General features: G+C 41.2%; 1 protein-coding gene across 4 annotated transcripts in view; it reads left to right on the top strand.

Moving 5' to 3' along the window:
- LOC136427912 (AT-rich interactive domain-containing protein 3A-like) overlaps nucleotides 1-18,405 on the top strand; it is a 53,575-nt gene that overhangs the window by 10,436 nt on the left and 24,734 nt on the right. For all 4 annotated transcript variants that reach the window (XM_066417138.1, XM_066417137.1, XM_066417135.1 and 1 more), the window contains one exon: nucleotides 2,924-2,996. In XM_066417138.1, the coding sequence (XP_066273235.1) occupies nucleotides 2,924-2,996 (73 nt within the window). The remainder of the gene's footprint in view (nucleotides 1-2,923; nucleotides 2,997-18,405) is intronic.

Below are 18,405 nucleotides of genomic sequence, written 5' to 3'. Positions count from 1 at the left end.
AAGCACACTACCGGTCACAGGGCGCCAGGGGCGAGGGATTAATTTGCCCAGACAATTTTGATATCACTCTAGGAATCATTCAGCGATGCTAACTATGCCCGGGCCGGCCTTGAAGAGAACAATAATCAATTGTATTAAGAAGGGTATTTGCCTGCGTCGGACGCATACCAACAGCGCAGACCAAAGCATCCGCGAGTCATTCAATTCGCTCGTTTATCAAGCGGACCTGTCAGCTACAGGCCTCCATTATGTTGTTGATACGTGAAATTAAAGTCTCGGCAATGGTGGCTCCGAGCACGTCATGAGTTCTGTAGGCTGCGGGTGAGGTATGCGTCACGGCAGAGCACCCAGCAATATTGGTCCGATCGCAGGTGGATCCAGTGTCAAGCCGTGAGAAGTAGAGGCAGAGCCGTCTGTGTTGTAGCGTGGCCTCCCTCTAGCCTCCATCAGGCCTCTCCACGGGGGTTGGACCGTAGAATTTGGCAAAAAGGGGGAATCATTGGCCACGACAGTGGGTCTGTTCTCTCTAGATGAAAACCTATGGTGGCCAAACTCCCATGGAAAATTACCCTCCCTATTGCCAGCGTAGTTAGTCTGGAAGAGACTAGCTTCTCTTAGACACAGGCTTCACGGCAACTGTAGTCTCCAACCAGACTCCCTTAGTGGCTGCAAAACTAGCCGGAAATTGACCAAACTGTATTCTCCAAGCAGATGTTTCGGTCGGGTGGATAGTACTAAAATTTAGTTGTAGCCGCGATATCATGAGGGTTTTTTGAAGGGAGACAGCCGTACGTATGAAATCGCGGGCACTACTATCCACCCCACCGAAACCTCTGCTTGGAGAATAGACAAACGGGGTTTACAAGAGCTATCTACCACACAAACATCATGGCCATAGCTTGCATAGGACACCAGATATCAAAACTGGAAGTCATGTTGCAGTACCAAGGAAAACCACAAAGGGGCCCAAAAATGTAATCACTTCTAATTTATCTTCGATAGGGCATGCTGTAACCACATACCATGACAATCCATCCATAGCTTTTTCAGTTATGCTGCTAAACCACATACATGCATACAAACGCTTAAAAAACATAACCTTCTTGGAAAAGGTGATAATTCGCCAGGAGGCCATAGAAGGATAAGCCTACCGCACTATCGTTCCTCCCTCTATGGCCAGCTGACTTCTCATGTAAATTGTTCACCCTATTCGGCCGAGATTTCTACTATAATATCAGCCGTTCAAGGCGTCTGGTAGAGGCTATACAACCCCCGAACTCAAGTTGGCAAATGTCGGCGGCATTTGGTGGAGGGACATTTCCCAAGCATGTGCAACAGGAAGCCATGACATACACAACTTTGGCTGTCGATATCAAATAAACAAAGGGAAATCTAATCTGTCCGAGGTCACGGGTCGCGCAAACAGCCTAGCATGTAAACCAGCACTCTGTACACACCCTAGGAAAGGATTTGATTTGATTAAGGGAATGGCAGTTGGGTGGAGAATGCCAACAACATACCAGCACACAGGATTAAAGTGTACTTCAACCGGGTTTGATATCACCGAAAGAGGAGGTCTCGATAAAGGGGCGTCTTTGAGAGCGGAGAAAAGGCATGCCTGGCAAACACCTCGCCAGTCTATACACCTGACGCAGGTGTCTATAAAAGTGCTCTCGATGACAAGTGGGGGGGGGGCTGGCCATGTCTGGGACACCCAAGAAGGTGTGAAAAACTTGTGGCCGTCTCACGACCTAGATAAAGTTGTAAGACATACATGTCGCATAGGTGTGGCCCTGTCATCCAACTGATACCGGATATGAGATGAATAAACGTTCGGCCAAACGCCAGAAACAGCAACAGATGTTTTGGCGAACAAAGCAGGGCAAGAAGACGATATGCCAACTGTGCGACTCGATCTTATCACAATGAAAAGGTGTACATAAAAGCAACCATCGTAGGACGGTCGCGAATTGAGAAATCATCAATCATACCTGTCATAGACTCACACAGCTGTTTTTGTCGGTGGAACAAGGAGGTTCTACCAGACCGCACCTCCAACCTCCGACCTACATTTCACTCTCATAAACAACATAAACACAGATAAAAACTTAACGGCTGCCGACTTTTTATACAATATCTCTCCAATATCACCTCTTGAAATCAAAGTAAATAAACGGTTCAAAAGGGGACTCGGAAATGATCCAATTGAAACTTCAAAAGGAACAAGTTCTGAATGGTTATTGTCCGCCATGTCAATGTGATTAATGATAGCAATGTAGGAAACGCATGGTTCTGTATCACACGTAACCCGGCAGAAAATGCCTCCAAATGTTTTGTCATTAGCTGGGAATAGACACAAAGAAGAGAAATGAAAAGACTGGATAGAACTTAGAAGACTAGACTTGTTTGGTTCAACAGATGGGATGAAGGGGATGAAGTTTCGAGTTTTGTGAGTCTTTGTCGAATTGGCCATTGCAGTGTACTAATAAAATGTAGGCAAATCTGCATGATATTTAAATCCAATGAAAATAAGGATTAAGAAAAGTCCAAGAAAACGACCCTCTATTTGTGACATTCGAAACAAGAAATAGACCATTGCATCACACCGACGTGTAACGTCTCCATTTTGAAATGTTCGTTATTCACACTGCCCCAAAAATCGGACACATAACGATGGGATCACTTCACATAGCCTCTACCAGGCTCCACAGGTCGCTCGGGGAAAATAGTAGGAATTGGCCAAATAGACAGATAACAAACAAGAGGGGTACGCTGGCCATGGAATACAATTTGCGACCTAGCCATCACTTCACGCTGTGAAGGAATAGTTTAAATCAGCATTTTCTCTTTACGTAGCTAGACTAACATTGAATAAATAGGGTGAAATCATTTCTAATTTGTCTACGTTTCCTATGTTTTGCAGCTATATGAAATAGACGACGACCCAAAGAGGAAAGAGTTCTTAGACAACCTCTTCACCTTCATGCAGAAAAGAGGTAAGAATGGTTGATTAAGATAATCAACTCTACATTCTTTGTCACATCGAAAAAAGATGATTGCCCTTATGGCACCAACCCTTACATCTTGCAAATTCTTCTCTATATCTATATCTAAGACAGAGGAATAGTGTCCAACCTTGCTGCAAAATTTCTTACGCACTGTTTCCATTGACACATGCCTATATGTATTCCCTTAACTTGAGTTTTAATTATAGAAGAACTTTATTGCGCGACTATTGTAGCAGGTACAAAGTATGGCAGCAACAGTAAACATAGAACAAGACATAAGTATGGAATAAAACTGCAACAAAATGACTATCTTAGGTTTTACATGATTCAAGTTTTCTAATTTTGAGTATCATTATTTTTCTAATAACAAAACAATCTTTTATATATTTGCCTATTTTAACACTGTATGAGCTGTTGCATCTAAATATATAGTCAAATCTATCTGTGGCATTGGGTGTCTTAAAATCTGAAGTACTTGAATTAAGAAAGGTGAATAACTCATCTCGTAGGGCATCATATTTAGAGCATTCCATAATAAAGTGAAACTCATTTTCAATTCGATTAGGACAGAATGGGCAAAACCTTTGGTCGGGAGCTACATTAAAGTATCTACCTGTTTCTATATTCAATCTATGGCTACTAATTCTTAACTGTGTTATCGCTTTACGGATTTCAACATTATTCACATCATAAAGATATTTTTCTTGTACATAATGATTTTTGGATTTATGAAGAAGGGACAATTTTGAATTATTGCTTACACAACTAAACCACTCTTGTATATGTGCATCCTGTAGTCTGCAGTTGAGTTGATGTTCAATATAGTCTACTTTATAACATTTAGGATTCATCCATATATATCCAAGACCGTGATAATTGAGAACATCCTTCACATGATTAATCCAGTCATGATCACTAGAAAATACAACATTGTATGCTTCGTGAAGCAGAGAGTCCTCAGGTAAGTTTGCTAAACGGTGCCAATATTTGATGAGCTGAATTTTTGCAGACAATATGATGGGGAAAGTTCCCAATTCTCCTCGTACTCCGTCGTTGGAGGATTTTGAATGTACTCCTAGCAGAAATTTATGAAAACGTAGGTCAATGATGTCAAATTCAGGTATATCCAACGGGCGGTGTATGTTAGCTACTGAAAAGCCATCATTATCTAGAGTGAGCTTAGACGTTAATTTTAGAAACATGTCTTTGTCTGATCTTCTTTCAAAATTAATAATGTAAGAATTAGTTAAATCGGAACAAGTACTCTTTCTAATTACAACTGGTAAGTTTTCATCCAATTGAAGTAAAATAGAAAAAATATATCTGGGAGTAGATGTAGAAATGTTTTTTGATACAATAAGTTTCACTGTTTTGGAGGAATGATCAAAACAAGTTAGTTCGGATCCGTATAAAAGAATAGGTTTAACAAATTTGTCAAAAAGATTTTTACCTAATTGTATTGGGATATTTTCCGATGATAAAAGTGATTTCAGTTGGGATGGAAAGATATCTTGAAGATTTTACTCTATCTTAAGATAGGAATAGTATTCAATTTTGATATCTATAGATGTTTTTCACCCTTCTAACGCATACATGTTCTCACGAACACAAACAAGTATATATTCCCTTGAGTTTCGGTGGGGAGTACAAGACATTCATCTATATCGTAAGATAGAGGAGTAGTTTCCTACCTTGCCAAAGGTTTTCTACACTCTCTTAACGCACTCTTCCAATGTCCACATAAAAGTATATATACATATATATTACCTTAAGTTTTGATGGGGAGCACAAGACACTTTTAAAATTCTACTCTATCTTAAGATAGAGGAATAGCTTCAATAGTATTCAACCTTGCCATACATTTTCTGCACTCTCTTTACGCCCTCTTCCAATGTTCACATACAGGTCTATGTTCCTTTGAGTTTTGATGGGAGTATAAGAAATTTTGAAAATTCATCTAGGTCTTAAGATAGAGGAATTAGTATTCAACCATGCTATAGATTTTTCATCATCCACAATATGTGCTATTCCCATTGACATATACCTTACCGTAGACCGTAGGCCCTCTCACGACTTTCAGTGTTGTATAGGCGGGCAACTTAAACACATCTTAAATATATAGTCTGTATTCCTTTGAGTTTTGGTGGGGAATGTAAAGTATACATACTCACTACGCATGGGAATGTCAGTACAATGTGTGATATCATTTTACGAGCACCATGAAATGTTTGGACAGTTCGACCGGAACTTGATTTCAGTCGAGCTGAGTACGTGAAGACACAGAAAGAGCTAGCTTTTGTACTGAAAGAATGATATAGAAAGTTTATTTGCAAGTCCATGCACGAAAGTTGATTGCAAGTATATGACAGAAACATAAGGGACATAATATTTGACAATGGACAGTGACTAACATCATCGTACAAAAGAGACTCCCCAAATACTAGTGTAGTTGGCTATAACAAGACTGGTTGGGTTTGCCTTTTTTTTAAGCAGAAAGCCCCACTTTATTTACAATTTGTGGGTTCTGCGTAAGGGGGAAAGTTGGGACGGGTCGTGGTGGCATCTTTAAATAATGCGGTACTTTCTTTCGTTTTGGCTAAAAGAACAATTGGAAATAACATGTGTTTCATCTTCCACCGGCTCAGACGTACATGATTTACAAATTCTTTCGCACAATGAAACAAAAAAATAGCACACTGTGACAGCTTATCGCCCTGTTTATGACGAATGGCATGGTAGTAGAACAATTCTAGTATGTCCTGGAACCGTGAATATTTGCGGTGTACTTGCGGTCATGTTGTTGCACCCAGGCGAGACAATTTGTGGGTAGTTCTTCTGAATTCCACTTTTGTCCGGCCTCTTGTCGACCTGGGTCCATTTAGGGCTTGGATTACAAGGTCAACAACGCCACGCACATATCAAACGCTACAGCAGGTCAAAAAACTACAAACTTAAGATAACGCAGTCTTTGACGACTTCATTTATGGCGTAGTTTTACAAAGGTAGTGACCAGAGCATGGGTAACTTTCGCCAAGAAGACACTCCTATGTTTATTCATCGTGAACATTGTACATCAAGGGCATGGAGTCCACCCACTCTCTGAAAGTTCTTTCGGTCATAAATTATTAGCAATCCATGCACAGCTATCGCTATGTGTGTGTGTTTGTGTGTGTCTGTGTTTGTGTGTGTGTGTTTTTGTTTGTTTGTTTGTGTGTGTGTGTGTATGTGTGTGTGTGGACTGAGGTGGGCTAGAGCCCAAACAGAGTATGTTTATCAGCTATAGTTATTCCCATCTCTTCCATACCTCTATGGAAGCACGGACGTGTACTAAGTTGCAGTATATACATACTTTTCTTAACCAGTTCACTATTGAGCCTCAAAAAGTTACGTCTGCCATGGATCAGACTTAAGCAATCCAATCCGATTCCCATCTCTCCGAGATAACTCTTTGGCAATACGGCGGACGTGTACCATGTTGCAGTGTATTCATACCTTTCTAAGCAAGTTCACTAGGCTCATTTTTTTTTTTTCTGTCATGAATTAATCTTTAGCAACCCAATCCCAGAGAGGGCATTTTTCTCGGCTTGTCGTTCCCATCTCTCCGAGAAAACTCTACGTGAACCCAGTTGCAGTGTATACATACGTTTCTAGACCAGTTTAATATCAAGGCTCAAAAAGTTATTTCTTTCATGAATTAAGCTTTAACTATCCATGCACAACTACTGCTCTTTGTGTGTGAGGGGGAAGCTAGAGCAAAATTTGTTTTCTGTCATGAATTAATCTTTAGCAACCCATTCCCAGGGCCCAGAGAGGGCATTTTTCTCGGCTAGTTGTTCCCATCTCTCCGAGATAACTCTATGGCAGCACGGACGTAGTAGCACGCCATGTCCAGCCATGCCTGACCTAGGATGCGCCAAATTGGGACTACACAGGAGGACTGTTGTGCACGCAACAAGACAATGATATCAAAGGGAGTCTGGGGTGGACACAAATTACGTGACGCCATTATCAGGTGCATGTCACACACGTGAAGTGACCTGTGGGGGAAGGGGCAGGAATCACGCCGGTTGTGTACGAGCCGACAGTTCGAATAGCGGTCCGCTAACGAAACAACTTCGTGGGGTGAACTTCACTCTAGTTACACCTCATTTCCACTAGTGGCTGCGACCGGACTGCGACCGCTGAAAGATTTGAAAGATCGCTGAACGAATTTTATAGCTACAGAAGACATTTTAAAAACTTTTTTTTACATAATTGTACATAACAGACAGCCCAAATAGGGTTCTGCTAACGAAACAACTTCGTCGCATGAACTTCTCTTGTAGTCAAGTTACACACCATTTCCACTAGAGGCTGCGACCGCGCTGAGACCAATTATTTATCAGATCGCTCGACGAATTTTAGAAAGAACGATTTTTAAAAAGGTTTTGTGTGTTTTGTTGTCTTTGAAATCATACTCTAAACATCGTGCACCATATTCCAATGCTGACTCTAAATTCTAACTATTATGAGGTTTAACTTTTCCTGAGACAGCGGAAGACAGAAGATCCCACTTTTTCTGGCAAGTGTGGGTTCTGATATGATATATCAAGAGAAGTTTTCTTTTTGTCTGTAAATGTGGAAAATTTTGATGGAATTTTTGGTGGTAAAAAATATACTCAGGCACATTACATTCGTTTCGAACAGTGTCGGGCCGGGTATATTATAGAATCATCCTGTTTGTCATTTAAGGCCTAGTGCAGTGAGGGAAGTTTTAAGTTATAATTCCTTACCGCATCAGATGGTGCATAGGGCGGCGTCCATCTCCATTTCAGTAGCCCTTGGGCCACACAACTTTGAGCAATCACAGCAGGGGGCTAGTCTACTGGCAGGGGTGGGTGTTTAACTTCCATACTCTTTCCCAAATACTAAGTGCTAAGCAGAGAAGGCAGTATGTACAATTGTGAAAGTCTTTGGTATGACAAACTCGCGACCTACCGTAAGCAAGGAGACCCACTAGGCCATTGCTCCTGTTACCGTTTTTTATAATCTCTAGGGAAGATAGGTAATTAATCAGAGGGTTACCGCACGTGCATCGGAAACTCCATGAAGGACAGGATAAGCGTACAGGTGTGCGACAAACCCGCAACTTCCACGGAGGCACATATAAATCACAACTTCCCATTGAAATCGGCATTTCCGGAAACACACGGTAACGTTTGTTGCTCCAACAAAGTTGGAACGAGTAGGGGTAGGAGATGCGCTTCATTATATATGTAAAGTCAAACTGCGAACTATAAATCTTTGGACAATATTTTAATGATCTAAAAGAAGATAGTTTGCTGTAAAATGACTGCACATGTCTTTGGAATGAAAATGTAGAGGTACGATATAGGAGATTCGCTTCAACGCTAAAAACGTCAAATCATTCTAAACCACATGTTGGAAACTTTAGATACTGTTTGAATGATCTAACATGAGGGTATAGTTTGCCAATTAACTGTAAAATAACTGCATGACTAGTCGACTCCTTGGAACGAGCATACAGAGGTACAAATATACAGGAGATGCGCTTCAACTCTAAAAGCGTCAAACATTTCTTCAAACAAGTCCTTCTTGGAACATAAGAAGCATCTTATTATGTTTCAATGATCCAAAGGAATGTATAGTTTTTCATTCAATTGTTTAAGAAAAACTGTATGAGTCATTCTGATCTTGAGACTAAAGGCAGTGATTAAAGTGCTTGGCAGCCGGCAATTCCGATTAGGTGGTCGGACAGGAATGCTGGCAAGAAAAGCACCCTCTTAACATATCTTCAGGAGAAGACATGTACAGAGAGACATCGCAGGAAACGTGACATTGCGGTATGCTGGAGAACAGGCTGACATTGTGAGATCACCAAACTCGCCTCAGTTTCCAATTTCCACCATGTTTGAGTCGAAACAACTTCAGACACCGTGGGTACGGTAAAAGATAAACAATGTGATGTAATGTTTGTCAGCTTGCAATTGCGGGAATTTGTATTTGATTTTTCTAGCTCATAGCCCTCTATAATCTTCGCATAAGCACTGATATGTAAGAACAACCGGATGTCACTGATACGTACGCTGACCCATAGATTATAAGTGTGATTGAGCACCCCCCCCCTTTCCCCCGCACCCTCACATAATACAAAGGTTGACATTTGATGCCACACCTGTATGCTATAACTACCTTTCTATGATGGGGCCCTACGATAATGCAATTGCATCCTTTATAATCGACTGTGAGAAAACGGCTAACACAAAGGGGATGCCTGCACAGCACATTTCATGAAGGCGCTTATTTCATGCCTAATGGCGGCAAAGAATTCCTACTTTAATCGTCGCATCGCAGCCCACCCAAATCTTAATTACCGTCCTTCCTATTAATTTACCAGTAGACAATGCGGGGAAGTCGCAATAATGGCCAATAACTCCGGAGTTAATACCTACTGGATGTTATTTCAGCGGAGTCTTTCCTGAGGCGATCACGCTATCATTCAGATTGGCGCCCCCAACATGAAAACTCCGCGTCAAATGGAGGATAAATTACTATCCTGTGCCCGAGAAAAACCTGTACGGTCACTTTTTATAAGAGCCCATAAGCCACATTAAGTATATCATCCCTGGGGGCGAAATTTGTGGCTGAGGAGAGGTGTATAAGTCAGCTCGGGCTTGTCTAGTAAATTGGAAATGGTTAAGGGTAGAATTCACTTTGCCCCGCTCCCTGCTACAACACATGTTGGGGTCACCCCGTGCATTAACCTTCCTGTGCAAAACGTCAATCACTCGCTCTCTGCTGACACATTCGAAGCTCCTTTGTACACTCGGCCCGACTCGGAAATGGCGAAGACAAATGTGCTACATTACAACTTAAACTGACCATGTGATTGTATTGGATTCACCTGCTTTGACGGAGGCTATAGGGACGATTTTGTAGCAGAGAAACGCTACAGTGAATCCTGCCTCTGCATTATTACTCTCCAAGCAGAGGTTCGGCTCTGGGTGGTTTTTGACGTGTTTTTAGGCGTTTTTGTCTGGCTGTCTATTTTGTCCCGTTTTCTTTATGTCGTCAAGCCGCCAAATATATGTATGGCTTTGCGACATAAAGAAAACGGGACATGGTAGAAAGCCCGACAAAAATGCATAAAACACGTCAAAAACTAGCCAGAGCCAAACCTCTACTTGGAGAGCACCTCTAGCTCTGCATGGCATTAAGGCGAAGGTCATATCATCTCTAGTTGTTCATTTATCAATGATGATGATGAAAAAATAATTCAATTGTTTACGGAAGCGTCTAAAATACATAATTTCTTTCCCCCCACCACTGATGAGGAGAGAACAATTATACTATTAAAATCAAGGAACCCACATATTATTGAAGAAATTGGTAATCGTCTTCCACTGCCTCTAACGAGGAAGTGAAACCCAACACAACAGATTTAGATCTTAGTACTTCACCTTATTAGCATCTTAGTATAGGTATCATCTGTTGATGCCATTTTCCTTATTATGTTTATTCATTACTACATATATTTGCGATGAACGTTCGGGTATGTATTTGCAAATAAACTATTATTGGTACTAGTACATACATGTACATGTGCAACTGTGTGCTATTCTTGTAATTATTTACTTCAGTAAAAAGCATTTTTAAAAAGCATCCAATTTCAGTAAGTTTACTCAAAAGAATCTGAACACAGACTTAAGTTATGAGCGTGTTACAATTTATTTCGGAAATGATACAAATCAGCGACTTAAATCATACTAACCCTCGCTATGTAATTTATCTTACGTATGATCATTGTTGTTTTGTAGTCATCCTGTCTTTTATTGCATCAATGCATTGCAAGGACCACATGAAGAACAACTGTTGTAAATAGCTAATTGTGGATCCAACTAAAGTCAAAGTCATCAAAAGTCATTTTGCCTCGCAAATGCTCAAAGCATACTTCTAGAGACAGTGTGCCAACTGTGCGTCTACAAGCCCCTTCCAATTCCTTATGTGTGCATCAGCTTCTTTTTAGGAGCCAAACTGGAAGAGTAAAAAGTGTACAAAGAGCGTGAATAGTTTGTCAGAGGAGTAGTGTCAAGGGTTAGCAAAAATTATCGTTCCCTGACTAGCAAACTCCTCTGGTTCATTTTTCACACTACTGGTCCATTCATTTACATGTAGCAATCATTGAAGTCTGTTAGAGACTACGTCCCCCTTTCGTCTGGCGAGCTCCACGATGTTTACTTTAGGGAGGACCAACAAACAGATTGTTGGCTTGTTGTTACTCGATAGGATCTTACCAAAGGGTGTAATTAACACAACTACCGTAGGCTTGTTCCTGTACCACAATCACTTCTCTAGTTGTGCATGGCGCACGGATTAAGTCACTAGTAGTAGTAGGCCCAGGGGGACTGCTCGCAACTCGCTGGGAGGGGCGTGCGGTCTATGACAAATTGGTTGTTGGCAGGTTGTCGCTACCGGGCTTGAGCATATATGACCGCACCAATGGAGACTGTGCGTGTGTACATGTTGGAGGAATAAACACGATCGCAGACCACACAGAGTATAGGGCACAGGAGCAGGAGTCTCCCACACATTAACATGTACAACGCCCGATCTAGGATTAAAACAAGTGACGAGGCAAAGGCTCTGTATATACACCTGTTTAATGTCAAATGTCAAAGTTGGTGATCGTGTTGCATTTGTGTCTTAATGCGAACGGTAAACACACCCAGGCAAAGTACAAAATATCCAACCCGGCGATGAGAAATTCCTTCCAGTAAAGTACCACATGCAAAACAGGTGCTTGATAATCGGAGAAAGTCAGATGATATTTGAACGTTTCAAGCGTCCTATAAATATGTTTGAAAATAGGTGAAATGAGGCTGATAGTGATTGTTGAACAACTGAAGAACACTGGAGAAAACGTTTTGCACGCAACAAGAATATCAGAAGTTTCATTTTTCATATCATGTGCATATAAGTTAAGCGTCAATATCAGTCATTTGTATCTAATATGTATAATGCGACCCCATGTACACGCCTAGTGGAGGTCGCGGAAACATATGTAAAGGAAAGCCAACAAGATAAAAGCCTTTAACACCGGCGAACACGTCCGTGCACAGATTTCACGCTGCCCGCCACAGCGCGCCCTGTAGACATACCAGCACAGCCACTTCCACCGCATTACACCCCACCTGAGTGCGTTGATTCAACCAAATTCCCACCACTTCATTTCATTTGATATCTAAAACGCGGACTCGGCGATAATTTCCTGCCCAACAATGGCTCCTTTCTCCGCCTCCTACAATAGCGCAAATGGGGCCGCTCTTTTGTGGATTGAATCAGACCATGCCAGGGCCAATTTTCCCCAGTTATCGTGATAAGGTGTGCAGAGGAGATACTTGTTTTCTGAGATAAAGCCAACGGGCAGGTAATTAGACTCATATTTGATTACTTTCAGGCTGAGCGATGTACGGTGTGTATGTATGTATGTATGTGCTCCCGAGATCGGCCTTATCTGATGGCTTCGTATCAGCAGTGTCTCCCGGCCGACCAGGCCATTCAGATAGACATCACTGATGTCTTCATGCCGAGAGAGAGAGAGAGAGAAAGCTCATCTACACACATGCCTGATTGCTTTGCATCTGAGATAGCATTCCGGGCATAAAACGCCTACTCCATTTATAGGGGGCTCTGCCCCTCTCTTCTTCCATTAAGACTTTCTGACGTGTGTAATTAAGTCTGCATTTGATGGCTTAGATCACGCTGATAGTCAACATGTACACCCCAGATAATTCATCTGATCAAAGCCGGGGATGCACTGGTACCATTCTTCTCTTCATTTCACCCTTCATTTTGCCTGTCCTTGAAGTTCTGGGCAATCAATTTCCCCCCACACTCCCCGCTGACTCCCAGGCTCTCCGCATTCCATCAGGCCTAATTGGTTGGATCAGAACAGATACAGGACCGAAAGGAAGAGGAGAGAGCCAAATCTGAATGAACTCCGCACAAGTAGATGGTACATGGGTGGAGAAGACTCTGTTTGCATGGGAAGGGACAGGCAGAGTCTTGTACCACATTAACTGATTAGGGGAGAAAATTACGGATACTGAGGCACATGGTGGAAACAATTTCTTCAGCTCGATGCCTGGGGCACGATGGTTCTATCTGGAAATTGGGGAATAATTGATGACACAGTTAGAACGCACAAGATGTTCACTTGGTCCTCTACATGAACACACAGCCTGACGAACTAAGTGCACGTACAGGAGTTGTCTGCTAAATAAATCATTAAGCACCAACATATACATCATCCAGCAAGTAGTTGCTCAGAAATCTCACGAGTATTCTTGAAACCTGAAACGTTATGTATTGTACCTTTAAGAGACTCGAATACATCTTTGAAAATTGAATTGAAAGAGAGACAAACGTCAGCATTTTCAACAGCCAACGGAGCATGGAAACATATCGCCACCGTTAACAACTATGACCCTCAACACTCTAACCTTACTTACCTCCATATTGCCCTTGCCTTTGATCAAAAGATACCTGGAAGAGAAAATTGATTCGGAAAAGTTATCTCCTGCTTCTAACCCTTCTACCCCACAGGAAATAAGACTGTAAATCAAATTGCGCCAGAAAGGAAGACAATCTACTGCTGTCTGATTTTCCCCTTTCATTTCAAGAGAGATTGATTGGCCACAAGTTGTTTTATCTCTCCATTTGAGTGGCTTTTTGCATGCCTCCCCCGGTAGTGGAAGAAAGAAACAAGTCAATGTATGGCCTTCCATTTATCTAGCATAAGGATCCCATCAGATAATGGTTTGGGGCAACAGTACATTAGTACAACACAGGGGTCAGGCCCTTTCTAAATGTTTGATCAAATGTGGTAGTATATGGGATCTCCGGGGAATTTGCCTATTTGGCCGTGGAGCGATATTGGCAAAGCCCAGTGTTGAGCCATTACAGGACCAATATTTATTCCCGGCCCTGCTGCCCAGATTTATATAAGGCCCAATCTGGGCGTACAATTTCTATCTACATCTGGCCTAACAGGGGTAAAAGCAAGAGTCCGCATAAAATGGCATTTCCAACAATCATCGTTACCTGGAACAGCTTTGATGGCACTTGATGCCGAGTAATCACAACCCGGAGTATTGATCCATATTTCAATCCTTTCAATGGATCTAAATTCAGCTTTTATGGGTCGGGTTGTATTCTCTGATAAGGAGATTCTATAAATAAATGGACGGGAATGATAGGACGTAAACCTGATGATGCAATACGCCAGATGACTTTATATCAGCTTTTAGCGTGGATCTGGCCTTTGGCATCTATTTTCCACACTTCTTATTCTATCAAAATCAGTGTCACAATCTCTATGTCATGAATAACGATAAGACACGTGGCAGTGTTAAAGACAGCATTTTATTTTCTTCCTAGAATTTAAAAGAAATAGGACAGTAACTTAAGGAAAGATGAAGAATGATAAATAAAATCAACACAGTGGTTGCATTAAACACATCACATGTTCACCACTTTTTAATGATTAGAAAAATATTGAAGTAATACTATCAGGTACTATGTAAGACATTATGACTTTAATAAAATGGAATCAATTCAATGTAATACTATCTGGTGCTATGTAAGATAAACACAAAGTAAATAGAAAGTGCTAAGTGAAGGATGAAATGTGCTACTGTTGAAAACATGTCATGGAAAATCCCCAGAAGAACACAAGCCTTCCAAGGGGGCCAGATTTAGCCAAGGTTGACTGTTTTCACATAGGAGTGAGACCTGTGATCACGGAATGCCACTCTGATTGGCAATACAACAGAAGCCAGTCAGCCATACAGCAGATGCATATGCTGGGCATACAACAGTCTCGGTCTGACGGCTCTTAGTGGATCCACACATTCTTACATGCAAGCCAAGGTGATGTCATTCTGGGTTAGGTGTCCAGAATGCATGAACCTTTCTGTCCTCAATAGACAAGATTTCTAAAAAAAACGTAAGGGGAAGGAATTCTGAAAGTTTTTTATTAAGTTACACGTGACTTAATTCTAAATTTCAGGGTGAGTGAGCATCTAAAAGTATCTTGTTTGACAAAAAGGTTAGAGTTTCTTTTTCCTGTATGTCGCAAATGAAGCAAATGCCCTTTTATTTCATTAATCTTTGCTGAAATATTTCTGACACAGGCTCATTTACGATATCCAAGGAGCTGACCTTAAGAGCACTTCACAGCTTGGCAGGACACGCACTTTTCATTAGCGCTTGTCGGTCTGCATCAATTACATGAACCCAGTCGCTGACAAACCTTAAATTAAATCTATGTCGCCTAATTCGTCTGGGAATTCCTCTATCCACCTGTGGCGAGGGCCTTTGTGTGCCTTGTCATTCTGGCAGTCATGCTTTGCTGCTTATGAGGGAGTCCTGATCCCTACATGTTTAATCAGTGTCATGTTTCAGTTGATTAAAGCCCACTCTGTCCTTCATAAATGTGATTTCAATGAAGTGAGGCATGTTCCTTGTGTTGTGCGATGGGATTACCAGGTGTCGATACAAACCATCCATTATAATGGGCCAGCCTTCACGGCATTTTTGCATTCTGGGGCTTCCTTTTTGGCACACCGGTCACACCTGGACACTGAGGAGGGGAAGTGAAAGCATTAGAGACAGGATGGGGAGATTTCGTCAGGTGTTTCACAATAAATAAGACCCCTATGTGGGGTGTCTGTGCCTGTCATTGGAGGATACTTTATACATTGTTGCTGTGTTGTTTTTACTGTGGTTTCTCTTAAGCTCTGCTCATTTTGATGAACTGACTGACAGCTTCTTTGCTTGATGAAGAAGAAGTCATTGACACATGCTACACAATTGCACATGTCTATTGTGTATTCTGACAGGTACCATTGCTTGTCTATTCTTTATGCAGCTTAGAGTTTGACCTTAGTTCATAATCCTCCCTTTCCTGTGATTAAGATGCAGCACATTTCTGAGGACAACATTAATTATACAGTATCATGTGCATAACTGGTATGAAATATCCCTTGACATTTTGAATCTGTCCTTGCAGCTTTAGTATATTATGTATATGAAACCAGGTGAAAACGATTGGCTCGAAGGGTTGAGGCTTTAACGACGGAGGCTTATCTACCTAGTATATCAGAATGACCCACATTTAGCAACATTAAAGCCTGAATTACATGTATATTCTCCTCATCTGCCTATCACAATGGTGTTTTATACAGCGGTAATACCAGAAAATGGAGTGCAAAGCAGTACCCTTTTGCCAAAATAGCATCGTAATCTCTGAGAGAAAGGGCAGCCATGAATATCTCCCTGTTCCCCTGGGGCCATATGACTCATACCAAAGTGGAGATTTGGTGCAGTGATTCAATTCAAATTAATTACCCTAGGTGGATGTTTGCCTTTGTCTGCTTTTGACCCTGGGTCAGCTCTTGTCACCTCAAACCCATTTAGACAGTTTTCAGAGGCACCCAAATCTGAGACTCCACAAAGATGCGATGGCTGTCCACAAGTCAGGATCATCCTCTGACAACTTCCTGCGCTTAAAAATGACAAGAAGTCATGATACCTCAACATAGCCAACATATGTAGGCTCAACGCAAGCGCAAGAGTACAAGATAAAGACTGATTTTGCAGGTTTTTAGACTGATTTTAGGAGAAAACCTTGAGTCCTTCTCCAAGGACATCTAACGAATATGAATGAGTGTCAGTCTGGTATTAGGAATGTGGCTGAAGTAAAGACAGTGTGTACACTACAACAAAATATCTTGCTGCACAAAATTGACAGGATAATCCAGATCTACAGCTTATCTCTTGTTCTGGTTATGATTAACCATGTTTGCACTCTCCAGTGTTTTTGTAGTGAAGCTGTCTGATTGACAGTTAGAAGATCAGAAGACGCAACAGGACACACCGAATGCTGCTTTAGCCTGTAGCATAGCTTCAGGTGGAGATATGCAAGCACAGACACTGTCTGTTCATCCTCTGACTCTTTAATACTAACTTAAAGGTTATTTTATTCAAATGTTTCAGGTCTATTTCTATAGTTTAAGAAAAACAGGGCAAATACAGAATTCATCATCATAGATAAAGCTTACCATTTAAAGTAATCGGTCAAAAAAATCTAAAAGCTACCGATTATCAAAATGGCATGGGTACTAGACTAACATGAATAAAATGAATATTTTGAGACATTCAAAAAAAAGTATGCACTTTTAGCACTTAATTAACATTCACATCTCAGTATATATATGAGCATATCCATCATGTTAAGCAAATAAGACTGCTGCCTGTGCTTTAAACATCATATACCAAGGAGGTTAAAGGGAAATAGCATGATCCACATGTACACAATCATGTCCAAAAACAAAAACCATTAGAATTAAAAACTGCATGAACAGTTTGGGTGCGGGCAAGTCGGATGTAAACCACCTCCATGCATGCAAAGGTGACAGGCCCTTGCAACCCTCTCCATACCCTCACCCCCTGACTGCCCTTCTGTGTACAGACGTTTTGTATGGCCCTGTACAGAGGAAGTGGAAGTGTGCATGTTACAATGGTTGAGATGAATGGCAGTACATTTATGTGTAAAACGTGCCACTTTGTGTTGGCTCACAGTCCCTATGTTACGTGACTGTTATTGCCTGAGCCTTCATTTATCATCCATCGTGACATTAACTGTGGCTGGAAGCAACCAACACATTATGTAATATGTATATTTGTATGATTTATCGTTGTAAAAGACCTGTCGCTGGACTTTTGTTGTGTCAATAAAGATTTCTCTGTAATATCATGAGATGTTTTGATATAAACATGCCCAGAGGAAATAGATATCAAATATTGACTGTGGCCAGGAGCAGCCAATATATCATGTTATATTATTAGAGTTTTGATATAAACAAGCCCCAAGGGAAATAGATATCAAAGATAGCTGCAGATACCTGCAAAGGCAAAAGAAACAATGAATTTCTGGTTCAATACAGTAATTCAAGTTATCTATAGAAATGATGCAATCCTAGTGGCACTGGCTATAGTATAGTTAAGTGCAGAAATGTTTGCGTTTTCGCAGTATTAGCTCTTGAAGTTCACCGCGACCTTAAAACCACCAAAATGTATTCACGAAACTAGAGAAAGCATGCTAGAAAAACGCCAAAAAAGGGCAAAAAAATATTCGGTTGACATGCAACAAAATTTTCATTGACAACAACTTCATGGCACAACATATGGCAACTTGGACAGACCTTGATATACGGAAACTATGAAATGAGAATGTAACGTTTTGTCTGAAACTGCAACCACTGACGCTCAGAAAACTAGGGATAGTAGAAACAAAATAATAAGGAACAGTTACGCCTCTTAAGCTGTGAATGAA

Source organism: Branchiostoma lanceolatum, chromosome 2, assembly GCF_035083965.1.
Source record: "Branchiostoma lanceolatum isolate klBraLanc5 chromosome 2, klBraLanc5.hap2, whole genome shotgun sequence".
Taxonomy (NCBI): domain Eukaryota; kingdom Metazoa; phylum Chordata; class Leptocardii; order Amphioxiformes; family Branchiostomatidae; genus Branchiostoma; species Branchiostoma lanceolatum.
Note: the sequence above shows the minus strand (reverse complement) of the source record. Positions and strands in the feature narration are given on the sequence as shown.